General features: G+C 34.0%; 2 protein-coding genes across 20 annotated transcripts in view; one reads left to right on the top strand and one right to left on the bottom strand.

Annotated features, from left to right (window-relative positions):
• The window catches only part of Pde1c (Phosphodiesterase 1c), a 519,661-nt gene that overhangs the window by 402,049 nt on the left and 89,806 nt on the right, over positions 1-27,806 (top strand). The window lies entirely within an intron of this gene.
• On the bottom strand, positions 9,774-12,868 carry LOC142987078 (uncharacterized). Its single transcript, XM_076135627.1, has 8 exons — positions 12,669-12,868; positions 12,239-12,314; positions 11,846-11,926; positions 10,691-10,717; positions 10,467-10,502; positions 10,364-10,384; positions 9,900-9,959; positions 9,774-9,816 (listed from the first exon to the last, which is right to left on the bottom strand). Coding segments are annotated over exons 1-8 (342 nt in total). The 5' UTR covers positions 12,708-12,868; the 3' UTR covers positions 9,774-9,814.

Here is a 27,806-nt window from a genome sequence, read left to right as displayed (position 1 = left end):
TAGAAGCCTCGCATTCTAACTATTTCAAGCGTTAAATAGAAATATGAAATGCTTCCTTTCAGTTTATGAAAGCTCTCTAACCAATAGTAATATTTTTCATGATGTATTTTGGCAGTAATTTTATTGTCAAAGAGAACAACAAATTTTTAAACTGATCTCAAAACCTCAAAGCCACCTTTTACTTTTCTTATTCCCGTAGAAGACACGTGCTCTACATAATGACTATTCAGCTTTGTTTTTTAGAATTATGGCGATTAAAAAAATAATTAAGTGGCTTGGTGCAAAAAGTCTTTTAGAAATGTAAAAAGTGCTCTAAAGCAATTAATGGTTTAAAGAAACGAAGCAAGGAATTGGCGCAATCTTAAAACCAATTAATTAGTGCACCGCAAAGCAAGGCGGGTGTCTCAAAGAGTTCCGTATACCAATTTAAATTTACATAAGACACAGTAATTTTAAGGCTGGCTTCTAGCTCTAGAGCAGGTTTCGATTGCAATTAGGGATGGCAAAATAGAGTGCTAGACTTTTTACTTTAATTAATTGGAACTAGCACTCTAAGATATAGGTTTGTCTTTGTACTACTTTTTACCAAACCTATTTAGTTTTTTTACAAACAATGTATTCTTAAAAAAACATCCTATCCAGTGTTTAACAGCACTTTAAGTTTATTTAAGAAGTGAAATTAGTGTTCTCTTTAAAAAGACAACTCTCGGACTAAGAACTGCTCTTGTGTCGCGGGGACTTTTACAAACATACAAACAACGGTCACAAAATAAAACCAGACCCAAAACAATTATTTGTGGATCGTACAAATAATTGTTCCGTGTGGGAATCGAACCCATGATCTCTCGACGCACTGGGGGCCTATCACGTATCTCAGTTGACAGCCATTTGAAAGCCACTATGCTGTCCATTGTTTTCTCCCTTAGATTATAGTGATTAGTACGTTACGTCAAAGCAGTAATGTACTGAATAGTGACCATAGATTTGACGTATACTAGCTGTCAACTGAGATACGTGATAAGCCCGCTGGTAGTGGCGTGGCGACCACCTTAATCACTGCACCATGGAAGCTCTCGTTGTTGGTCAGCAAGTTGGACAGACAAGTATATAATAGAACATTATCTTACCCTTTCACGTAGCAATAATTTCAAAATTCACACAAAAAGAACACACAACATTTACTCCGATTACTTTTCATCAAACCAAATATGACCCGTAACCACGATGCAGCACCCCTGCCTTCACTAGATTAACTCGAGCGCTACCTCTAAAACGCTAGATTATACCTTCACCGCTGCTGTTTTTGAAGTAATTATTGTGCATGATAGTATTCATAATATGATGTATCAAGCTGCTTGAATTTGGTTATGTTGGTTCAGTTATAAGGGGTTAATTGTATGTTTAAACGAATGGATTCAATGTTGAATCAGTTATTTATATCGTAAGTATAATTTTTTTGTTTTTGGACAGTTATTTTACGTATTAGCTCGCCTGTAGATAACGTCACTACACACTAATTGACTCACCAAAAAACGTCGTGTTAGCTCTGATTTGTTAGTTATGCAGTGTTTTGAGATAGAAAATACGGTACAACCAATTAAAGCTAACACAACTTTTAACAGAAGGTTCAAAAATACTCTGTCTCTGTACAATTCTGTCGTATCGGCAGTCAAAGCTAAACCTCAAAAATTGTTCCTTAGCCACGAGCTCCTCAAAATGCTGTTTAACGGTGATTATTTCTTAATAGAAAAGGGTTATTGACCTCCCAGAATCATACATTTAATCCCACTCCCTCTTCATTTCCTTTACTTACGAATTATTGATGAGACGTATGTACACACGTGTAGCATAATATTCCTATAAACCTAAAAGGTCATACACAAACAGGTAAAGTTTGTTGCTATAACATAAATTGTATAGAATCGATAGGTTTTTTGCGTGGACAGCGTGTAGGCCGGTCATTAATTGGATTTGTGATCGTTAAATGTTACGTCGTATCCAATTTAATGGCTGCAGCTAATGTCGCCTGTCTACACACTGTTAGTGGGTATTGGACATGTATTTGGCTCGAATGAACTGGGATAGAACGGCTTTGTAGTTTACTAACTCAGCGTCTCGAAGTAGATTGAATGTCTTCGAATATAGTTTCTGTCCTGTGTGAATTCCAACCCATTACTAAGTTAACTTTTTCTTTATTAATTAATAATTTAACTAGGTGTTATTATGGTTACCATATCTCTAGCAAGATTCTTTTTGAACTTTACTTCCGGTTCCCTTATTGTTGTCCCTTATTTTTTTTCTGAGAATGAAGACTGTTGCACGCGGCATCTACCAAGATACAGAATATATTATTTCATAGCGTGTGATCAGATCTGGGGGGCTCCCTCAATAGTCGAACTCTATCCTAAGATTACCATTGACGTATAATAAACCTTTATTACTCAGAGTTACAATCTCCTGTTGCAGGCGGCGTCTACCAAAATACAGAACGTTTTCTTTCTTAGCGTGTGATCAAATGATCTGATACATCGTATTTTTTCTGAAATAATACGGGATAACCGAGAGACGGTATAAATATGACATCAAATCCAATAAAACAATCCTATAACCCCACTTATTTCATTTTAATGTTGAATTTAATAAACGTCCTTTGCCCCATTTCATACTGCCAATGACAATTCCGTTAAGCCCATGTTTTATTCAGTCTAAAGCCGAGGCGATCGGCTCGCAATCGGCGCGTTCGAGCGCGACGCACCGTGACTGAGCCAATCGACCGAGCGAAATAAGGGTTTAATACCTTTTGATTTTTCATAAAGGCTTGTTTTTGTGTTGATGATTCATTAAGCCTTGATTAAAACGTATTTATCTTAAGTTTGACGGGTTATGGGTAGTTATTGAAATTATTATACATCTTCTGTCGAACCTTAAGGTTTTAAACCGCATTTGTCTGACCTGGTAGATTAGGCAGCAATACTTTTAATAAAACTTTGTTTGTCAATGAAAGTGTGTCTAAGCTCATTCTGAGCTAGTTATCTCGGGTTAGTGAGTGTTGAGGTGTAGTTGCTTTTCAATTTCATTTTACTACTAAATAAAAAGGTACCTTCTTATGTGCCAGGAACAAAACCAAGGCAATCTACAACACAAATAAAATAAATAAAGTTACAAAAGAAATCCTAAATGTATACAAATATTTGTACTTGGCATTTGAAGACTATTTCCAGTATTTTTCCTATTCTTAGAGGTTTATTATTCTCAAGCATATTGCGGTCAGCTGGTAGGCATTCTAAACTATCCGAGCATATTTCGTAGAGAGGCTCTTGTCAGTGTAGCATTTGAATTTCCTATTTATTCAATATTTTCTGTTCAGTCTGTTTATATTTAAGCTCTCTTAACTTATGACTATTGTGACAAAGAAAAACTGTTATACACAGGGAAAAGCGCCCCATTAAAAAAATAACAATAACACTAGTCTACTGTAGAGAGGACAAAATAGATGCTTATTTTCAGGTTATGTTTATTCTGATTAAAGTTTTAATTGGTGATACCAATACTGTTGACGACACTCTGCACTCATTTATCTGCGTAAATCATCGAATAAGAAATTAAAGGAATATAATATGTTACTGTAGAAGCCCGAACTGTGGTAAATCCTAAGATTTTCCGGTAAAACCTAAGATTTACCAACCCTCACTGGTAAAAGTCCGAACAAGCCGGAGTTTAAAAACTATATTAAGGTATATAAAAAACTCCTTCTTCATAACTATGTTACGGTATAATTATATACCGTAACATAGTTAAAGAAGGAGTTTTGGGCAAAGCGACATGGGTAGATTAGGTTAGAAGGCTGAGGTGGGAGCGAGGGAAGCGAAGCTCACACCTTAGACTTCGTGGTTATTTTTTTTTAAACCACCCAGTAGGAGGCAGAAGTAAAAGTTCGAAATAAAAGAATTGTTCGGACTTTTACCATTGAGAGTTGGTAAATCTTAAGGTTTTACCGGAAAATCTTAGGATTTACCACAGTTCGGGCTTTTACAGTAACATGTACACCGCACCACTTTCCTACAAAAATTACAAAAAGACACAAATTGAATTACTACAAAAAGTCTTGTTATAGGTCTAAGTCTTATTACTTACAAAATATCGTATCTTATAAACTTTCATATTTGGTAGTATGTGTAAACACATCACGTATTTTCATAATGTAAACAAAACTGCAGCAGTTTTATGTATCCTTTCCTTCATATTCCGTATACAGTACTGTAATAACGTCACAAGGTGCTCGTAAATCGTGGCAGGCGTTTTGTCTTAATTGGATTACGTGTTGTCGGACATCACTGATACGATGCTGTCCATCGAGTAGAACTAATGTTAATATTTTCTGTCTCTTTCTCATAAAAGTGGTAAGAAAGAGATAGATGATATGGAAGTGTCGGATTAGATCATTCTTGGAATAAAGACGGTGTAAGTCTTAGGTGAGGAACATTGTTGGAGGATTATGTGGTGAGAATTGACGTAGTTTTGTGCTTGTATTATATTTTCGTATAAAATAGTCACTATCGTGAGGAAGTGGGCTTTATTTGACTATAGTAATAATGATAAACTTGTATTGTAGAAATAATTCCCTACTGACAAGTAATTAGATACAAAATGAGTAATCACAATTTAACCCAGAACAGCTTTAGTGAAAACCGAAAAGAAACATTCGAAATAATGTCCATAATATGCCTTAACACACATTAACAATAAAAATTATAGTGAGTAATTAGTATTATAATCCATTAAGTATTCCTCCAAAGAAATAACAACGGAATCCGTAACGTATTTAACAAAAACAGTTGCTCATTTTCACTGCGCAAATGCTTTAACCCGTTTAATTTCATTTTCAGTGCACCTGTTCATTACAGTCAGAATAAAGCTTAACATCAGCTGTCAGATACCATACTTACAGCCTCCGTGACGCAGAGATTTAGGTCATGCCTACCTTTGGGAGGTCGTGTATTCGATTCCCAAGTAAAATAATTTATTTGTGAGATTGACAAATAGTTGTTTCGGTTTTGTGTACGTATCACATATCTCAGTTATCAAAGTTGATTGTCACTATTCAGTACTTGCTGCTTTATATTATTATTTTGCTTACTACTTTATACATTTCTGCTTTGGCGCAACACCTTAGTCACTGTTGTCTAAGAAAAAAAAATAGTCCATGGTTTGTATGTTTGTCCCTATCACACAAGCGAAATCTTAGAGAAGGAATTCAGTTAAATAAAAAGAAAAATAATACTGCCGACGAAAAACTCTGCAAATTTTTCAAGAAAATGTTTTTATTTGACGGGTTAATGCAAAAATCGTGGTTTACAAAAGAGGAAGGGATTTTTGGGTCGCATTGAGAGCCTCATCGTGACCTACTGATAAACTGTCCTTGAAAATTCTGAAGGCACATCAAAGGTCCCTTTTTGATCGTGAAAATATTTTTTAGGTGAGATCCCCTCGCGTTTTCTATACGTAGTATATTTTTTCTCTTTTAAAGCGAAATATATCCTAGAAAATTTTAGTAAAATTGCTAAGCACTCATATTTAAATAGTATCTCTATTTCGATTAAAATAAGATACATTTATAAATAACTAGCTGACCCGCGCAACTTCGCTTGCGTCTAGTAAGAGAGAATGGGTGAATTTTTCCCCGTTTTTGTAACATTTTTTATTGCTGCTCTGCTCCTCTTGGTCGTACCATGATGATATATAGCCTATAACCTTCCTCTATAAATGGTCTATCCAACACTGAAAGAATTTTTCAAATCGGACCAGTAGTTCCTGAGATTAGCGCGTTCAAACAAACAAACAAACAAACTCTTCAGCTTTATAATATTAGTATAGATATAAAGCTTTAAATTAGAATTTAATTTATATTTTGCATATACATATGTTTTTGATTCACAAGCCCTGAAAGTCTTTAATTCCATAAAAAAACCTGTATCTAAATCTAAAACTATAATAAACGGCAACTTTCAAAAGGCTATCTATTAATAAATAATTTCATAAAAACTCCCAGGTATGATATTTATATTCATCAAATGCAAATTTACCTTTGAATATAAAAGAATCAGAATAAAATTAAATATTCAATAGCCAGTGTTTAATTGTTGTGGGACTCGTGTTTGTATCTTTTTAATATCTAAATATGCAATGAATAAAATAAATTATAAGTACCTGTATTTGAATAATAGATTGGACTTTAATGTCGATCTAATTGAAAGATTCGATTTATTAATAGCAGCTGACCCGCGCAGCTTCATTCGTGATAAGTTGTGTACATGACTTACACTGCAATATAGTTTATAGCAAAGCTTTTAGTAAAAAAACTGTTTAACAGATCAGGCAGAATATGGTTTCTTTTTTAGCAGGTAACCATTTTATAGAGATCTCGCTCATTTTTTTTAAATTAAAAAATTCGCAGTGATAATATATTATTATAGTCGCTTGCAAATCTTTGACTTATCAAAATGTTATAAAATATAGTTCTTACGCTATAGGCTAAGAGCGCGTAATATTCTATATAAAAAATCTTGACAGCTTCTCCACACTTCCGCGTGTAACAGAACTATTATCTTTGTTTACAAAACAATGCGTAAAAAATCGATGAATGGTAATTACTGAATATTTTCTAATATTCTGCTGACTCAGCTCATTATCACCCCTTTAGTTTTTCATATATTTTTTACTTAGTGAAAGTGCTTAGTCAAATGTATCTCATTTTGTGTAAGCACTTTCACAAACAAACGCAAGTCATCCCACCTGTTTTTATTCCCATCAGACTTTTAGAGCTATATTGAAATGTTTTACGAGCATAATGAAAACTTTTACTACTACTACAATATTATCCCTTTTTTCTAATATTTTTGGATTAAGATCTAGTTAACGAACTTATTTAATAAAATTCGGGTCTCCTGAAACGCTTGAAATATGGATCAAAAAAATTTAAAATGCTATATTTTTAATATAAAATCTGCTTTTTAATATATTATCTAAAGTCTTAATGAAATAAAGTAACCAACTTATTACTCGAACCAAATAATGTTTAAGACTCCACTTAAAACAAAAACAAACACAAATTAAACAGAAAATATAATCGGTTGTTGCTTGCAAAACCGTAAAAACAGATTTATGAAAAAAAAAACTTCTCGCAAACATTTTATGCCACATCGAAAACCGTCTAAAAATTCTTCTATCGAAAGCTAGACAGTCCATAAATTTAAATCGATATCTACCGAACATTTCCGTTCGGTTGAATCGGAAGGATATTTCAACGAAGCATGCCGAGGTTTCAGCGATCTTTTCATAGATATCTTTGGGTTTTCATGTAAATAAGGACCTATTGGAAACTCTGAAATATGTTCGCGTCGAAATACGTTTGAGGTCGTTACGTCACGAAATATGATAGTGACGTCACAATTCATTTGCAGGCTGTATTTTGTTGGTATAGAACATTATGCTAGATTTATTTATTTATGCCTCTATTCGTCTTTTAGTTCCTTTCGTCATCTATTTGTTAGGGTATATTAAATATTTATACGTGTTTATGTACATTTGGGAGACAGAATAAAATGGAATTTAAATATACGGAAAATTACCTGTACTGCACTCCGTCACACTCCGCATAGGCGACAAATATAAAAAAAAACGAGATTATAATCATAAGAAAAGAACTCTCTCCATAAAGTTTTACAAAAATGACAATGTCCTCTTAAAAAAATATCCTTTTTCTTCACATCGCATCAAAAAGAGACATAAAACCTAAAACAACATCATGTCTCTTACAAAAGCTCGAAAATGTTCTCTTACCAACACTTCACGTATAAATTGTTATCACGTGAAACTCTATACATCCAATTAATTTGGTATAATCGACAGCTTTTATCATAATAATTACCTTAATTATGTGGTGTCAGTTTCACTTTGCTATCCCCGACTATAATTAATGGACACACCAACTTATTGTTCCAAGAATCGCTCATGTTTAGACATAGTAGGTTAAAGAGTAATTGCTCTTATGGGTTTTTGTTCCGCTTGTTTATAAAGAAATTTAAAGGAGGTCGTGGGTAAGTAACCACTATCGCGGAAACCGATCTTTACGATTAAGTAACGCTTGCTGAGGTCAGTAAGGCACGTTGAATTGTCCCGGCTGTCAATTTCAAAGATCTTTGACAGTCGTTACCAGTTGTCGGAAGTTTGAAAGTCTGACAATCAGTCTGTCCGAGGGCTATCGTGTTCAAATTCAGATCGCTGAGTTGTGGAGGTTCAATAGACAGTAAAATACTGATATTCAGCTGCATCTGATGGCATAAAAATAGTTGGAAACAAGGCTAGACAAATTTTAATGTTCGTTTGTATAGAAATTATGTTGCACACTCTTACGTTTTAATATGTGACAAAAGTTATATTTTGTCGTGTATTTGACGGAAAAAGGTCGTTACCAAGGCGAAGCGATTTTGGGGTAAACAAAAAACATTTGTAAAAAAATGCAGTCAAATTCCTAACCGGCTGAAATATAAAAAAGGAACTGAAAGCCGCTTGAAATTTAAATAAAAAATGTAATAATTCTTTAAAGAGAGTCGTGTCTAACATACTTCAACGTGTCTGCACTTACCTCAAAATAACTGTAGATACAGTCTTGTACCCTTTTGTACGTGACTGTCCTTTCATCTATACAGGTACAGTTAAGTACAAAAATGCGGACCCTTTTCATTTATTCAGTATTCCGTCAGCGACACGTTACACGCAGTTTTACGGCTTTTTTTGATAATGTTTTTACAAAAAGAGTTATGTCATGTTTCTTTTTCGTCAAAATTAATTGAATAAATAGCTGTATAGAATAGAAATAGACAAAAAATATAATTGCATTTTGCAGGCGTTATAAAGAAATAGACCTGTCCAATTTACATATAAAAATGTTTTATAGCAATCCAGTAACAAAAGTGCGAGTGTTTTGTAAGCGCTCTAATAATTCCTTTAAAAATACCGATACGCAAAAGCCTACAACCAAATCGAGCCGATACAGGGCAAACAGGTTACCACCTCTTACTGAGAAGTAATACAATACAACCATTTATTTCTACAGAATTCAAACGTACAAAGTGCTTTTCAACTCAATTTTCCAGTAAAATAAAAGCCTCTGAATTCACGTTAAAAATCCGTTCAAAATTAAAATATGCTTTCAAAATCAGGTAATAAAGAGTGCACTTTATTCCACTGGAGATTACAGTGACACCCCTCATAATCTCCCTTTATGGTAATAAGGGTTGTACGATATTCAAATGGCTGGCAACCCTGGCAAGATTCCAAACGGTTGGATAAAACTAACAGATTTTTAGAAAATTATACTGAAGTGAGAATAGTTTTTTTTGAGCCCCACTTTCACCACTTTTGATTTAATACCGGTTTGTTTATTTGATCTAATATATTAAATTCTCGCGTCACATACTCCTCCGAAACGGCTTGACCGATTCTCATGAAATTTGGTAAGCATATTGAGTAGGCCAACATCTATTTTTCTTACCCCTAAGTGAAACTATTTTTTTTTTAATTTATATGGCAAAACAACGTTTGCCTGTTCAGCTAGTATTTTATAAAGCTGTCATTCTTTGTATCAGTTAGGTTATACAATACTTATCCAATAGTGAAACTTGTCTCAACCGTTTGAAAGCTTTCGTTAATTTCTCAATGGGTATTTGATTTGAGTAATAAACTCTATTTTGATAAAAAGTAAAACTCATGGCAATAAAGTAGTCGTTTATATTGAAGATCGCTAAACGCGTATTCCTGTAAATGAAATTATAAAATATTTTAAATAGTAAAAATGAAAAGGAGAATATCATGTAGCAAAATAAAATATGAAAACTTACATGTATTTAAAGCTTTAACTTTCTTTAGCAAATCATCGAAATATTTTAATTGGGCTTCCTCTGCAAAAAAGTTATAAAATTCAAAATCAATAGTACGTAAAATAATATTAATTGTAACGCAATTCTATACAGTCGGTACTATTGAGTATCGGGAGTGACATTGCAAATGACTCAATAAAAATAGTTCTTGTAACAGACGCTAGGGGCGCTGATCTGCTTATCGTACAAAATGTCTCTATGGCTAGCCGGTTGCCGATAATAGTAAGCAATCGCCTCTCGGTATCACATAAATGATGTAGTGGGCCTATTAGAGCAGTACTAGCGACATAAAACATTATTATCTTAGCAAAATATAACTAACAGGTTAGGTACCTAGTGAGTGGAAGAATATGTTGTACTCGACGTACTGCCTAGTATCATTCCAATAATTAAATATCATTCCAATAATTAAATAGTAAAATTACCTTCTTCGCTTATCTTATCTCCTGTAAGTAATAGTTAAATTACAATCTACATTACATTCAAATCAATGAATTTAATTGCTATTATTTTGTCAAAATAACTTACTGATTTGTTGTTTTGCTAGTTTCCGTTCCTTTTTTGCTGAAAAAATGTATCAAACGAGCGTCATAAAGCGACTTATTTTATTTTTATAAGACGGACTTAAAGTTAGAATAAAATATTTTTCTTTTTAAAATCATTAATGTTTGTTAATGAATAATAGATTCAATAAAAATCAATATTACTCAGAAAACCGTCAAGCTCACAAAAAAACGACAAACATTACATACCCGTATATTTCATATAATCCTTCATATCTGTAAACAAAATTAGGATAGTGACAAAGTGAACCAAATTAAGAGTTAATGAAAGTCTTCTTCTTCTCCATCGTATGGTTAGTGGTCAACCTAGTGTCAAAGTTGTTCAAGCCGCCCGAAGGCCGTTGACGTGGCTTAACGACTGGTATCGCAGTAGATAACAACCGGGACCGACATTTTTCGTGCCCTTCGAAGCACGGAGACGCCCAGTTTAGATACCACTATGCGGTCACTCTATAATCTAATCTATGGAATGACCGCGCCAAGGGTTGCTTAACTCACAGATCGTTTACAGACCGGTGAGCGCAACTGGCTATGGCCACCTCTAAGTTAATGAAAGTGAATACCATTGAACAACTCACACACAACCCGGTCAACTGTAGCGCGATTCGAGAGTCGTTACTATCGACTACTTCGCTTGACATTCAAAATTATACAGAAAAGAATAGTTTATGCGGCCTACGCTAAGCGCAGATAATTTCATGACGATATCTAGCCGGTCGCCGATAACTGTCGACTATCCAGTAGGAAATTGTATCAGAGGAGTATTTTAGGCGGCGCCCATAGCCAGTTGTGCTCACCGATCGGTAAACGATCTGTGGGTTAAGCAACCGTTGGCGCGGTCATTTCATAGATGGGTGACCGCATAGTGGTATTTGAGCTGGGCGTCTCCGTGCTTCGTAGGGCACGTAAAAAGTCGGTCCCGGCTGTTGTCTACTAAGATAACAGTCGTTAAGCCATGTCAAAGGCCTTTCGGGCGGTTTGAACAACTTTGACACTAGGTTGACCACTAACCATACGACAAACAAACAAACCGACAATAGCAAAATCTTACTACAGACTGTACGTGTAATAAAAATATTTGTGCTCTAGGATAAGGAACCAATGATAACAGTGATAGTCAATTTCACCATTACATTTGAAATGCAATCAAGGGGCCAAAGGCTTACCCTCTTATTCCTAAACACACTATAAACCTATTTTAGCTAAAAAGCTGCTATAATATGCTTTGTCTTTTTCATTTCGCTAAGGAGTGAAAGAAACAAAACACTTTATAAGCCTCTTATAACTTCATATATTTTTATGAATAACAGGGTTAGGATATATAGGTATTTTGTTAAAACTCACCATACTCCGATCGATCATGGGATGACGAAACCGAACTATCATCAGAACTCTCGGAACTTTCTGAACCTTTCATGCTTGCAACTGAAATGAGAAAGTATGTTTGGTAGATACTATTTATACATTACACACATATTATATTATACCTCGGTAATAAATATAGAAGCAAAAGTGACCCTATTTGTCTATTTCCCCTTTTCAGTTAAATAACAAAAGAGATTAAGATGATGTTTTAAACTTTTAACACAGATGTAAGTACATTATATACTATGGAGAGATAGTGAAGCTACCTGCGTTTTTATTGTAGGAAACAAATAAAGACAAAGCTGTGAGCAGCGGTATAAGTATAATAAACGGTTAGAAAATCAAGTTAATGGGGTTATGTAAAGTACATACGTATGGTTTCAAAAAGCATCTGATCCTTTACTTTGCTACCTTTGGAGCAAGATGACTGTGATATAATAAGAGTTACCTGTAAAATATAAAAAAATATAGTTTAACGATCATGGAAATTCACTTATTATCCACATGAACACTGAAAATCCTGAAATACCTGTAGCTCGATTCTCTGACTATCGACTACCGACAACCGACCTGTCATCGAGAAATTTTGTATGAAAATCTGATCAGCGCCTCTGACGGGTGTCTTAGGAAACATTTTGGCAGTACATTCTAAGTGTCAAAATTTCGATAGCTTGCCGGTTGTCGGCCGGTTGTCTACCACTATCGGCAGAATTTACTGCCAAAATGTTTCCTACGACACCCGTCGGTAGTCGAAAGTAGTAGAGAATCGAGCTACTGAAAAGCAAAACTAAACAAAACTTACAAGAGTGAAGGAGCCCACGTATACCCACATGCCGAACATGATCAATCAATCGCAGAGGAACGATGTAGATGATTGATCGCCGCAGTTATAACGATGGCCGAAACCAATTAATTAGGATGGTTCATTTTACGCGACTGGAACAATGTGATACGTATTGATTGGTACTTGTATTTTAATTGGATGGACAATGGACATTTTAAACTGATTGTGTTACTGAACAGTGAATCTATTCTACCTATCCTGACCTTCAAATTCACAATTAGGCATGCAGCAGACGTGGTTTAGTTTTCAGTAAAATTAAGGATCTGTTTTTGAAAGGAGATCGGCAGATTTCGTACAGCTTAAAGTTTGTGTTGTTTCGTAACAGAATTTGTACCACTTATTAAGAGGACTAAGTTACTTATTTTTATTTGGGAGTATTATTTTTAGAAGTCCGGATTAATTAGAAAGTATTTGTTTATTTAAATAATAATTTTTGGTATATGGCTTATATTTGTTGACAACTAAAGAAAAAGAAAATCTCATGAGATGTCACTTTTAGTCTGACGTCTACGCATCCGCTAATTTGCTGTTGTTTTGGATTGTGGTTTTGACAGCATCTGAGCAATTTAGCAAACTATCGGGGCTTCTAAAAATGGACATAACTTTTACCTCCCAACTTTTAAAAATATAAGAATTTTAAAATAAGTTTGTCTATCATATTAGCTACCAATTAAAACAAAAAGTAAACCTAAACATGACATTTTATAAGCTGTACGAATTCTTCATATAAACCTGCCGTTCGCCTTTCTTCAATGATTTAATTTCTTTGGATATTTTTGTACCAAACTTTGCCATCACAAAGTATTTATTTAATCTCTATATTGGCACTCATTTTTTTGGTTACTCTACTTAACTACAGCTACTACTTTTACAGTTACTTATTGTTTTAATTGGGAATTATTATTTATAACCCTATTCGTTGTTCCAATACGAAAAATGTTAAGCCCTGTTGACATGTAAATATTATCTGAATCCGAAATTCCTAGTGAGAAGTATAACCAATATTTTAATAGTAAAATTCAACTTGAAAAACCTTCAGACAGCAGATGCTTCGCATTTTTTATCGTTATTATACACATCTTAAAAACCAAGCAGTGCAAACTTCACTCTGTAATTCTCACTTCCTTACAAATTTTCAAGCAATTTACATTTTCGTACAAAGGAATCAACATCTTAATTAATGCCCCTACATTGTGAATTAAATCAGCCTTTTGATGAATCACTGCTGATGAGCGGAGAGCAAATAAATGGCTTAATACAGCTTCATTACAGGATGTACTGTGTAATTAAATACTTTACATCGTTCTAACAGCCGGGTTGACAAGTTTTTAAAATGTACTTTGAGTCAGTGTTTTCCGCGCTTTGTTACATTATGCTTAGTATTACTATATCTTTAGTTAAATACATGATACTTTCGCTTCAATTTTCGTGATTTTGCTATGTTTATTTATTCATTTTTAACTGTATTACTGCTAGGCAAGAGTATCCTCTCGAGCAAGGGTGGGGTAAGGCCTTAAGTCTACCACGCTGGACATGATAAATCCAGATGTTATTTTGTGATATTAAATAGGTACTTTTGTATGCTTATACATAGTTAGACAACTAACATTTATTACCAGCTTTGGATCTTTGATATTATCTTACTTAGCATATACAATAAATTAAATGCCAAACACCATTGTCATCTAAAAACATAATAATATGTTAGTCAACTTCTACAATAATCCCTCGTTTATTTTCTCACCTTTATAACTCTTCAACCTGTACAAAACACGTCCTACACAGTTTGTGCCTAGTAATTGCAGGTCATTATTTACCTCGCCTGTTCTACGTATAAACTTTGTTGATAGTTTCAACGGGTTAGGCTCCGCCGGCAGGAATTACAAAACGTTCATATATAATTTTATAGCAAAGTTTATGTCATCATAGTTTGTAAGAATGAACATTTATCTCAGGTGAAGCCTGATACATTATAGCATATGCCATTGCAATGGAAATTGCTTGCGAAAGAAACGGATGAAATAAATTTTAATTCCTTCTTGGGATATGTTTAAACTTCTATCTAACCGCATTCTGTGGCACAAAGTATGGTGTGGTATATCATTGTTGACTGTATTTTAGGTAGGAACTTATAGGTTTTTCCAAATGTGGTTATAACAATTCAAAATATTCAAATCTCTTTTGACTGCGATTAGTCGAGCTTAGGGTTATAGGTATTTCTAGTAAGCCTTTGGAGTATGTCACAATAACTGTACGTTATAAATCATACGATTCAAAAGCGATACGATTATCTGTAACGTTCACCTCTACTTTGCTTGCAAAACCTAGACAATAATATGAGATATACTATTTATCACAGAAATGAACTTCAAGATATTTGTTTGTGGCATTTAAATTAATATTCTTTTTCACCATATCAGTGGTTGTATTGTTCTAGCGTTAATTAGACTCCTATTCATAAATCAACTAACAAAGGCCGGCTCTCATTATTACCATCACAGAGTTCTTTATGTAGTAGACAAAGTGAAGTCTTATGATTTTCTTTTATATTTTACATGGCTTTGAGTTTCCAGTCGCGTGTGGTTTCGGCTTACTGTTTTGTAGTGGTTTTATTTGAAATGAAACTTGCTGAAAATTTTCGTTCTTGTTGTGGAGTTATTTTAAAACTGCTGCTTTGGGTTAAAGATGCAAAGACATAATTAAAATAGTGACACATTTTAAAAAGTTACTACGAAAACAATAATTTCGACTTAACTCGATTGATGATAAATCACTGTTAGAATTCTATCGACATTTTTTTAAATCAGATATTATGTAAAATTTATTCAAAGTGCAATATTTCATTTAACTGTAAAGCTATAAATATGAACTTGACTATATCCCTCAAATTTCACATTCAACAAACTATTCAATCGCAAAATACTGCCTTCAAAACGTCGATTGCAGCCTCAAATTCGTCTGAAATGTACGCGAAATGCTTTCAAAACGTTCACGGCACGTCGTTTAGTTACTCACTGAATCTCGAGTTCGAGTCAACATTGACAGAGGCAAGGCATGAACGTATTAGTTGATTACGATGTTCTCGAACGATAGTGTTTTTGTATTTCGATTTTGTGATCGAGTTACGATAGTAGGCGTTAATAGAGTAGTTATTATTTTATTAAGAGTTTACTGTACAATAATAAATTAAATACAATGTTTAACAGTTGCATGTTTTTGATTGAATGCGAAGTTAACTTTTATCGTTTTATAGAGCTGTTAATAAAAACCTGCCAGTTGTCACGGATTTGTTAAATGTCATTTGTGTTGTATGATGAAATGCTTTGTACAGCCTTGGCCAAAAGTATTAGGCACCCTATAAATTACTGCATATTTCAAGATTACAGAGAAATAAAACTAATTGTAATGATTAAAGTACTTTATTTCCATTAGAACATTATAAAAACACCAATACTTTGTTGAGTCACAATTTGATTTTATGACAGCAGCATCTCTGTGGTCATACTACGTACAAGTTTCGTACAATGCTCTGTTGAAAATGCATCCCATTTTTGCACTAACGCGTTTTTTGAAGCAGTTTTTGATGTTTTCGAGTGTTCTGTTATTTTTCTTCTTAAAATACATCACAAATGCTTAATAGGGCTTAGGTCCAGGGACTGGACAAGCCAATCCAATGGATCAGTACAATTATCAGTAAACCAGCGCAATGTGGTGGCTGACTTGTGACACAAAGCATTGCCTTGATGGAATTTCACCATTTAGGTTAGTGTCACAAAAAAAAACACGATAACGAAGGTACGAGAGCAGTTTCCAGCACATTAATGTACTTTTCACTTTTTATGCGAGTTTTGCAATTGAACATTTGGCCGACTCCATCAGCAGCCTTTCAACCCCAAATCATTACACTGTCTGCGCCGTGTTTTATGCGTGGGACTACGCAATCTAGGTGATAATATTCACCTCTGCGTCGCCTCACGAACGCCACACCTGGTGTTTAAAATACCTGTAAATTAGGAAAAAAATCACAAATTTCAAACTCTCATAACATTTAAGATTGCAGACTAGCATTACATTGATCGTTGTTATTGTGTTATAGACTGAATTAGAAACTAACCTCAAGTTGGAATTCATCACACCACAGCACATTGGACCAATCCTCCTCCGTGAAATGTTGGTGTCTCAGAGCCCACTCAAGTCGTTTTCTTTTGTCGCCTACTGAAAGCCACGGCTGCTTCCTGGCTTTGCAACCTTTTAAGCCTTCTTCTACCAGCCTCTGTCTTACAGTTCGAGTGCTTATCGGGTTTCCAATCTCTTCAGTTAAAGCGGCAGCGAGCTTCAAAGAAGTTTTTTTTCTGTATTTTACAGACCCACAGATAAGTTTCCTATTCTGACGGCTAGTAGGCACTCGTTTTCTGCCTGTTCTTGGTTTATTTGTGTAAATACTAGTCTCAGCGAATCGTTTAATAGCTGATTGCACTGAACACCACGAACATTTCACCAACTGCGCGATATCTTTCTGATTCTTACCTTGCTCATGGTAAAGGTCGAAATTAACACGATTTTTAAAACTAATTTCGTTTGTTTTTGGCATTTTCAAATAGATTTCTTCTCGTTTTAATCACAAAACCACAAATGTTCTAGCTTTAAGCTTAGACTTTCAAATGCAGACTGACAAAACATCAAAAACAAAGTTGTAAGAAATTATGATATTTGGTCATTGTTGCAGCAGTTGTTAATCGACCACTAAAATTTGCCACTCATTGTTTTTAATAGTGATTTAAGACACCAAGATCAATTTTCAATAGAACATTTATTCATTATTCAAATAGCACAAGTGTGTAGTAACTTTATTGGGGGTGCCTAATACTTCTGGCCAAGGCTGTATGTTGTGATGCTTGAGAAAGAGACTTTGGATTAAAATAATGCAGGTACTGCTAAGCAGTAAAATAAATTTCGAAACTCATAAAATAGTATTACAAAAGCATTTTTTTAGGAAAACTGGTGTATATAGAAGAATGGCCTGATATCAATCATGTCCTAGATATAATAAGGCTGTCAGGCAAACTCCTGATTTATCGTATATTTAGATTTATATGTCAGGAACATTTGTTACATCACAATACCTTTTATGACCCAATAACATACGATTTATTATATTATGTAAAGAACAGGTGAAAGCTTCTTAGCATCATTATAAATAACTAGCTTTCTGCTCGCAGTTTAGCTCGCATAGAATTTACCAGAAATAATCTCTTAATGCTAGTCTACACTTTCTAAGGAATTTTCATAGCATTTTGGGCTATGCGTTGTCTATCAGTCAGTCACTTAGTAACGGAAGAATTGTATATGTATTGATGATAATTATAATAATAGATTAAAATTATAATTGGCTAAAAGTAGGCGCATACCTTTTATCTCTGCTAATATATACCCGTATAAAAGGCGTGATAATATACACCATTACACCCAAATATTATTAATAAGAAATCGGTTTAAAAACACATGCAAATCGTTTATAATTCTACAACATTTTCATCGCAATTTCTATATTTTTGTATGCTCAATTGAACAGTACCGGCGGCGTCCCAGGTATTAACCGAACGTGCTTCTACGATATAGTATAATATATTCTTGTAGACTTTGTTCAGAAAATAGCGAAGACAATGATGATATTTTTATAGAAAATGTTATTTTATAAAGTAGTTATTTGCGCTTTGCGCACGAAAAGGATTGTTATTTATTTAGGCATTTAGGCGGCTCAAACAATTTGAGTGCTGCTGAACTTTTTCGTCTGGCAAAGGATAAGACGAAATATGCAGAGCTAATTGTCAACCTTCACTAGTTGGAGAGGCACATTAAGAAGAAGAAGAAACTTGAACACTAGGTCGACTACATTTATTGATTTCCAGACACAAATGGTACTTACCCTTGTTGACCAGAGTTTAACAAACGAAATGAAATTAAAAAAATACTCCAATCACAAAATGTTAAGTACCATTTGCGACTAAAGTTCAATAAATGTTATTTTCTTTTATATAACCCTTGAATATTTTGATATCTTCCATTATACAAAATATAATAATATACTATCAAAACATAATTCCCCAACTCTTGGAACTCAAGTGGTCTATTTTCGTCTACATCTATATTCGCTGTGGCACTGATCAGCCGATTCGTCGCCCATAAATCAACATATCATAGCGTGGCGTTGAATATGCTCGGATCATTTGGTTTAGACACCAACTATTCTCCTTCTATAAATAGAACGGGATTAGATAGGAAATATTGAATATTGCACTTTGAAACGAATGCGTCGAATTGAATTGAATCAACAAAATCTTTGTTGCTGTACATTTTTATAGGTATGTAAATTAATAAAAATTAGGTACTTATAGGTAAATAATATAAGCATACATTTTAATTAGATGTAGGCAATAATGAGGGCATGAAACGCAAGTTAAAAGTCTAATGACTTTTCTACTAGCGGGTTACCAATTCCTTAAGCAGTATTTTAGCCAGCTAAATGGATCAGAAATGAGTTTAATTTATGCACTGGAAGGGGACTGATGTTAAAAGTGGTACAATGGTTCAAAAGCAATTTTTAGTTTACAGTTTCGAACATATCCAAATTATTCCAAAAAACTTTTATTAGGCATCCTGACTGAAAATAAACATCCACTTTGATACGGAACATTACTTCATAAAAATATCTAACACTAAAAATAAAATTAAAAACACATTAGCATGAGTTTACGCCTACATCGCGAATAGAGGAGGTTGCCAATGCACCCTCTTGTAAACAGCTGATCGATAGAGGTCGTTGAACTCTATAATGACTTACACGTATTTGAATAAATAATACAGGTATGAAAAGGTGGTATGTTGTTTGACATTAGGTATAAATACGGTGTATTTTGTTTGAAAGTTGTTTACACGTTTAACAAATACGTTAGTGTAAATACCCGAATTGGGATAAATATTGAATAGTATTGGTTGGCAAAAATCCAAAATATAAATAATTTCAGACTTTTACACATTCGATGAATCTTAAGATTTTCCATTGACTTTGTAAATGGTGTAAAATATTGATATTAACCAACTTACTAGGGTTATACATTTTATATTTACTAATAACCGGTAAATCCTGAAGTTTACTGCACTTTGGGTTTTTACAGTAACATTCAAAACACACAACTCATACGGTATTGCTCCTAACAACTAACATTACATCCACAGCAGAAATTCACAGGCCACAATTGCAGGCTTTACGCTAAAAACGACGTCTAAACACGGCCTTTGGAGCTGACATTAAAATGATTCGAATCGGATGCCCGTAATGGCTCGTGATTACTGTAATAGCCTGAGGGACTTGCAACTTATGAAGTTATGAGCCACTTTGAACTGTCAGTTAACTAGTTTGATGTATATGTCTTATTGAATTCTACTTGAATTACTATTGGTATTTAGTAATTGGTCGTGCTCGTGGCTTAGTTTACAACAGCCGCACGGATCGATCTCTGAGGTTAAGCTACGCTTGCCGAGGTTGTTCCGTGGATGGGTGACCATCCTAAACATATCGAGTTTCTCCGTGTTTCGGAAGGCACGTTAAATTGTGGGTCCCGGCTGTCATTTTCGAAGATCTTTGACAGTCGTTAACAGTAGTCAGAAGCTTGAAAGTCTGACAACCAGTCTTACCGAAGGGTATCGTGTTAATACCTAAGTAACTGGGTTGTGGAGGTCAGATAGGCAGTCGCTCCATGTAAAACACTGGTATTCAGCTGCATCCGGTGAGACTGGAAGCCGACTCCAACATAGTTTGGAACAAAGGCTAAGCGAATATATTTAGTAATTGGTCGCTTCTCTAGGTTTGTAAATGACCTGATACGTTTTAACTAATGATTAACTGAGGCTTTGTTGCCTATTTAAATGTTATTTTCCATTATATTGTTGACCTTTTTATTTTAATTACTCTTCCACTTCTGTCAAGAGTAATTTTCTAAATTATAAAGTGTCGAAATAGAGCCTTTTGTTATTAAGATTATAGTGTTTAAACAAATATTATGTATAGCTCAGTAGTATTCGTTTTGTTTATTGGTATGTGTGTAAGTTTTATAATATCTAAAATTATTTTATTGAAATATAATGACGTCAAAATGCAACATTTTATATTCAACACCTCGCCCTTTACGGATACGAAGTATTTCAAGTTGCAAAATGGTTGATTCTAAAATGATAGTAATAAAGCTTACCTACTGCTTACTATTTTTCCTCAACAAAGAAAACTCTTTCAGCCTTCTTAGCACGACATTATCCTGCGACAACGGATTCCACAAAACCCTCCAATCAATACAATATTTATTATCAACTTAACAGAGAGAGATATATTTGTAAACCGTATTTAAACATATCTGTAACATTTTTATTTGAATTCGTTCTTGATATTGCTGAGTGTTCCACTTCAATACGTTTCGTAACGACGTTGAGAACTCGCGGAAATATTTGCTAACAGGAATTATGTTTTACCGTGTTTTCATTTGGTTTGTTGGTTGGATTAAAAAGATGTTTGATATATGTTTATACATAACGCAATATAATTTCGCTTTCAAAGTATTTCTTTAGCATATTCTTATATGCTACAGAAATACTCCAAAAGAGAACTTTCGAATAACTGGCCTTTTATATTTGATGCCACTTTCAAAGGTAGTAAGTACAATAATTTTCCTAGATTTAAGTATTTTTCAATAGTATCTTTTTTTTTAATTATAAGGACAACATAGTTTTGTGGAGGTTTTCAATCTCACTCCTACTTTAGGTTTTATCCGCTGGCCACAGTATTGTTTGAAAATTCATTTAATTTCAGTCCATTATAGTTAACTTTACTACAATTTTAGTAATAGGTAAATAAATTTAGAGTTGAATGTTTATTCGATTCTGTAACTATCATATTAGGCCTCTAACTAATTGTCAACGCCATCGACGGTAGGTATTAACAGCTTATAGTTTTATTTGTAAACGCAGTTTACAAGTGATCTACATTATTATTAAACTTATGATTAAAAAAGGTCTTCCAAACTAAAATAATTGCAAATATATTCGTAAAAAGTTATAAAATGTCGACGTAATCACAAACGTTTCATTTCCCGTGAGCATTGATACGTGCGTCAGTGTATTGAAGTTTTAAATTGCTTCTCACAAAGTTGCCGACCAATTTATGTTTTCAAATTATATCTGTAAACATGTTCTATTCATCTGTGTGTCTTCTGCTGTAAATATATTGGCATGTGTAACTTTTATGTATAATAAATTCAGTATCTGCAATGACTGAGAACTGAAATTAATGAGATGAAATAGTTTTTTTATTTGATTTGAAAGTGCAGTCTAAATATTTTCTTGTGTATTCTGTCAGCGGCTAATCTCGAAGGCCTACCTCATTTTTGTGAGAGATGTGATAATCATAGTGATATTAGTAACACATATAATTTATTAGGCTTGCTAGTAGTACAGCTATAGGGAATGCAATAGCAGCGCGGTTTCATGTTTAATTCTTGTCCATATAGGACATGACAATTTGAGATCGCGATGCTATCAAAAGACACTGCAAGAAGAAAAATATGTCATCGCTTTTTCCGTAATTGAGTGTCTAGTCAACTACGGAAAAATTGGTCATTTCACAATTACTTTTCGGTAGGTACAGTTTGGTGTTTCCGTACTTCAGAGGATACATGCAAGTAAATTATTGACTATAAACATATCAATTAGAATAAGTTCATTGTAGGAGGTGTAGTTACTATATTTGTGACCCAATTTCACACGAGAACACAGCAAATACTCTAATAAACCATCATTTTTACCACTCACCTGTCAAGGTTTGACATTTAACAGCCTCTTAATTCAGCAGACCGACCCTTATTAACCCAAGGGGTCCCTAAAGAGCCCTTTATGTAAGGAACGTGCCCAAACTCGTTGGAAGATACCTGCTCATAGTGCTCGTATATGTACCTACAGTTATGAACATTCGAACGTGTAAAACATATCATATTTTGTATTTTGTTATGTATAATTGTTAGGTAAAATTATTTAGGAAAGATTAAATTCAATATCACAATATTGTATTATAGCAGTCGTTTCAAGAACTCAAAAATGATGGGTTAAACTTCTACCAGTCTACGATCAATAGAAGATCAAGATATTAAAATTTCCAAAATGTGAGATTGTTCGGAAAGTCATTTCGTGTTTTTATTGAAATGAAAAACAGTTTAGACCTATAAGGAAAATTCTAGGCCTTTCAAGTGGACATAAATTGTTAAATTAATCAATTCATTTTCACAAAAAAAAAGAAATGATGTTCCGAATAACCTAATATTTGATTTTGATCACGAAACGCAACGATAGCAAGTGATTCTGACTCCATTGTTTAAAATGAGTTGTAGATATGCCAATGTTAACGTATTCATGCTCCTGACTGTACTTATATAGGTAGAGGTAAAGTCTAGTTATTTTAGAGTTTGTTGATGTTTACGAAACTTATGAACAACGTGATAGTGTACGAGAAAGTGGTAAAACGTGTTGTTACATGTACATGAGGCTAGTTTCAAGTTTATAGCTATTTCTGGACTACTAGCAACTAGGATGTGACCTTGAAAAATATATAGATAAGGTTCACGAAACTGATAAATCTTAGACTTCAAGTAACAGCATTGAAAATCGAGAGACTAGTGGTTAATCTTGTAATTTATACATATCTAGTTGCAAAGGAACCGTTACCTCCATTTTCAGTCTCACCTAACCTAAAGAAAAAATGTACCTAACTAATACGGACCGACCTTTAGGTCACGCCGAGCCTCAAACTCATAGACGGCTGGTTGAAGGTCAGAGTGCAACAAGCGGTTGGGCAGACGATACATTTAAGATATAGCGTAGTGTTTCGTGCTCGCTACAGTTTATCACATTGAGCGTCCTATAGACATTTTTATGTGTGATGTTTTTGGTCGTTAACATATCTTGATAATCCCACAACACAGTAAAAATCGTATATCATAAAAACATATTCCAGCCTTAAAAATGTAAAAAGGGATTATAAACAATTTACTAAATTAATTTCCAATATTCAGTCCACATATTGACTGCAACTGGCAATGTAAAATCCGCACTGCGTAATCTCTGATGAGTCCATCATAATCCGTATATAACTCAACTATTTATACATAAGTACGGGAAATTATTGATATTTCAAATACGACGTAGTCATACAACTAATCTCTGTCGAAATAAACCAACGGCTGTGTTATTGCATGTCGAATAGTGAATATGGATTATAAGCAGTATTAGGTACGTGTAATACTAACTAGGAGAGTATTGACGAAATTCCTAGGAATTGAATCAAATGAAACGTTACGGGAATGAAGATCTCAAGTTATTATTTCTGTTTAGTGTTTGAGCTTTTGTCTTTTTACGTTCAGAATAATAAAATCAAGTCATAAATTAAATTTTGATTCTATAATCGTTGCAATTACTGTATCTACTACTTATTCAGAAAGAAAGTAGAACCGTAGGCGAAGAGCTAGCAAGAAACTCACGGTCACTCTTGCCAATCTTGCTGCCAAAGCTTTAAATTCGCTATTGCTTGACCCCGAACGAACGGTTATACAATATTACATACTTAACCCTGTGCTATACAGGGTTAATACAGAATCAAAACTGTATTACATTTTCTGTTACTTAACCTTAAGACTGTTACTTAGTTTTGAATAAGATAGAAAGGAAACATTTAGTTTTAGTCTGTAACAGATGCTAGTGGTTTTGGTTACAATATATTTGTTTTTTTCTATAATCTTTCTAGGATATCATCGTAACGTCGATTTCATATTATATTTCTAACGTATCTATACAGAGGTACATAGATTGACGTTTCAAATTATTCCTAGACTAGCTGACCCGTGCGGCTCTGCTCGCGTGAATTTCGTACTGTTGCTTATTCGTTTGAGCACACGAATTGCGAAGCACTACCTACACACCTACACATAAAAATGCTAACAACTCTTTTGTCATCTAATGGTTATTTACGAAAGGGACCCGAAGAGCACACAATGTGACACACGCTCAGGCAGGCCTGATTTCCTGTGGTTACCTTCTTTTCCGCTCGTCTGTATCCGTACCAGTTTACAGTGTAAAATATAATACCTTATTATAGACTGACCATTGCTTACCCGTCTGGATTCAGAATATTATTATAGGTACAGACAGACCTATCTGTGCCGCAGCTCTTCACACGCGTAATAATGTAGGTATACTTGCGTTGATACGTCCGAAACCGCGTAACCCGTAATTATTTTTTATATATCATCCGTCGTTTATTTTTTAAAACTTACCACGTAGTCTGTTTTATAGCTATCCAATTTATTTCCTTAATGCAACCAATTAATTTGGTTACGTGTTACGAACTACAACGTCATCTGTTAGTTGCGGCGAACAACGACAACAAACGAAATTACTCGGTTTGCCATCTAGGATATCCCGACCGCACCGGAACCACGTAAACCAACATTTTTGTGTAATATATCATACAACATTTATGTTTGAAAATCTTATAAATGTATAGCCTGTTTTAAAGGTATTTTTTTTTACTATAAAGCAATCAAAATAAATTAATTAGGAAAAACATGCTGTGTTGCTGACCATAACGCCATCTATTGGTTGGTGCTAACAACAGGTATCGATACGGCAGGCACCGCGTTAACCATATGCGAATGTTGTGAAATGAATTGCAATGCCATCTATGGTCTCTTTAGGGAAACGCAGGTTCAAACGATTTCTACGTATTTTATTCAATTTTTTAAAAATCTATGAAATTTTATGCGATAAAAAGTATCCCAATACTTGCTCCACTACTTATTCTATGCATATAACAAATGTCAGTGCATTCTATCCGGTAGTTTTTACGTGATAGCGTAACATACAGACGGAGGACAGACAGACAGACAGACAGACAGACAGACAGACAGAAAAGAAAATTATAAATTGCAGATTCGGTATCAGTATCCGTTACTAAACATCCCCCATTGGTTTTTTTTTTAAATATATTCAATGTACAGAATTGACCTCTCTACAGATTTATTATAAGTATAGATTAGCATATAACGTGAAATGAATGAGATGAGCTGAAAGTACGTGACTGTAGTTGACCTATAAATGCTGAAGTACATTCAGCATAGATTTAGAACAATGTGCTTATATTACAACAAAATACTACAAAGAAGGAAAGAAATTATAAAATATTGAGTATGCTTGTAGTAGATTTTATAAAGAAATAATTTATTAATTAACATACATAAATAATTTAATATCACGCCAGTTATATGTATACAAGATGTAATCAGAGGTGTACGAAATATCGTTCAACTACCGCTGCACCATTAACAATGTTAGTGCCATGTCATCAGGGGCGAGCCTATCGCCAATTACCGGACATGACTTAACTCTAACCTTCTATTGTCTAAAAGATGTTAGACTGACCGCTGATGCATATTATTATTATAAACTTCAGTCTTTTGTGAAATCGGCTATTAAAATTCATAGTATATCAGGTCCAAAATATAACCATACATTTTGTTTTTCACTCTTGCACACAACAAAACAGGTAAAAACAAAAAACAGTCCCTCTCGTAAAAATTCAAATTACCACAACAATAATACCAAATCGCTTGCTTCTATTAGCGGCATTTTCAAATCTAAAAATGCTCCTACGAGTACTGAATAACAATGAACTTGGTAAAGAACTCCCTAAAGTCAGGAATAAAAAATACCTAAATGAGTCCACGTTTTGAAAGGCCTTCATAAAACTGAGACGTGGCGATTAGGTTCGGTTTCCGACTAGGTTTTAGTTGTATTTGTCTGTCTTCTTTGTGTAATCCTGTTTAAAGTTAATGCTTATGTTGGTTTGACTGATTGTTGGATTGTAGAAGTTAAAATAGAGAAATCATCATACTTGTATGTAGCTTAACCGCTAGCTTTAATAGAGGTTAAACAACAGTATTATTATCATCACAGGGTGAGTGGATTCTCCTAAAAAAAGTATGATGTGTGACTTATAGAATTAGTTGTGTTTTAAGTCCATTAACTATGTCTTTGTATTCGTAAAACTCGAAGGCTTTTTCGTGATACCAGGTGCCTTATTGACGTAATTTTTTGGTATTAGTTTCATGAATTAAATTACTAGCCCTTTAATATCGCCGGTTTTTGTGTCCTACTGCTGCGAAGAAGCCTAACTTGCTCTACAATTTAAAAGCAAGTTCTAGTCAATCATTCTGGGATCGCAACCATACACTACAAATAATAAAAAAATATATTTAATACTGATAGTAACTATGTACATTAACTGATATATTTACCAACCAGTAAACAAACCTAACAAAAACCTTCACACCTATATAAAGGCCATTAATTTGCAATAACGACCTTCCATCTTCGACATTATTTATACGATAAATAAATACCTCCACATCGCTATCAAGATGTGATATCGCCAATTTTCTCGCCACATTATTTTAATGATCATAATTTATAGTTCTCACGGATCGTTAACCTTTCACAGTGTGTGTAATGAAATATTGGAATTATTTATTGAAAATGTCTTCAGTTATTGAGTTTGACGTTTACTCTTGAGTGGGTTTTAATAAGCTTTGTCGTGTTATTGAGTAGTGGTGTAATTGAAGTTAGTTGAAGGATAGTTGCGTATCTACCGTACAATCGAGGTTAAGGTTAAGCTTTAGATGGGTGACCGTTTGCAAAAGATCACTTGTATTTTTTTTTCAAAAACTTGCGACTAAGCCTCGGCTGTTAGTATATAACATGTCTAATCGATAAATCAGAAGATAATTGCAAAATTGCAGAGACACTTTTAATTTAAATTCTTAGCTCTTTTATATTTTTTCCAATAACGAAAATCAAACCAGAAGTACAAAGATTGAATGAACGGTTACACGTGTTATTCTTTCTAAATCCCTATAAGTTATCAATGCTCGGACACATGCCGTACAATAATCCAAGCTTCATGTAATCCGCTTGATTCGCAGCCACAATAGATAGTGGATTACTGCC

This window comes from Anticarsia gemmatalis, chromosome 3 (assembly GCF_050436995.1).
Source record: "Anticarsia gemmatalis isolate Benzon Research Colony breed Stoneville strain chromosome 3, ilAntGemm2 primary, whole genome shotgun sequence".
Classification (NCBI taxonomy): Eukaryota; Metazoa; Arthropoda; class Insecta; order Lepidoptera; family Erebidae; genus Anticarsia; species Anticarsia gemmatalis.
This window is presented reverse-complemented; position numbering and strand designations above follow the sequence as displayed.

Bases quoted from the DNA above. Each gene is read 5' to 3' on its own strand.
- LOC142987078 (XM_076135627.1), bottom strand. From the start codon at position 12,707: ATGTTCGGCATGTGGGTATACGTGGGCTCCTTCACTCTT. The intron at 12,315-12,668 runs GTAAGTTTTGTT...TATATTTTACAG, and splicing joins ACGTGGGCTCCTTCACTCTT to GTAACTCTTATTATATCACA. The intron at 9,960-10,363 runs GTAATTTTACTA...ACTTTTTTGCAG, and splicing joins AGATAAGATAAGCGAAGAAG to AGGAAGCCCAATTAAAATAT.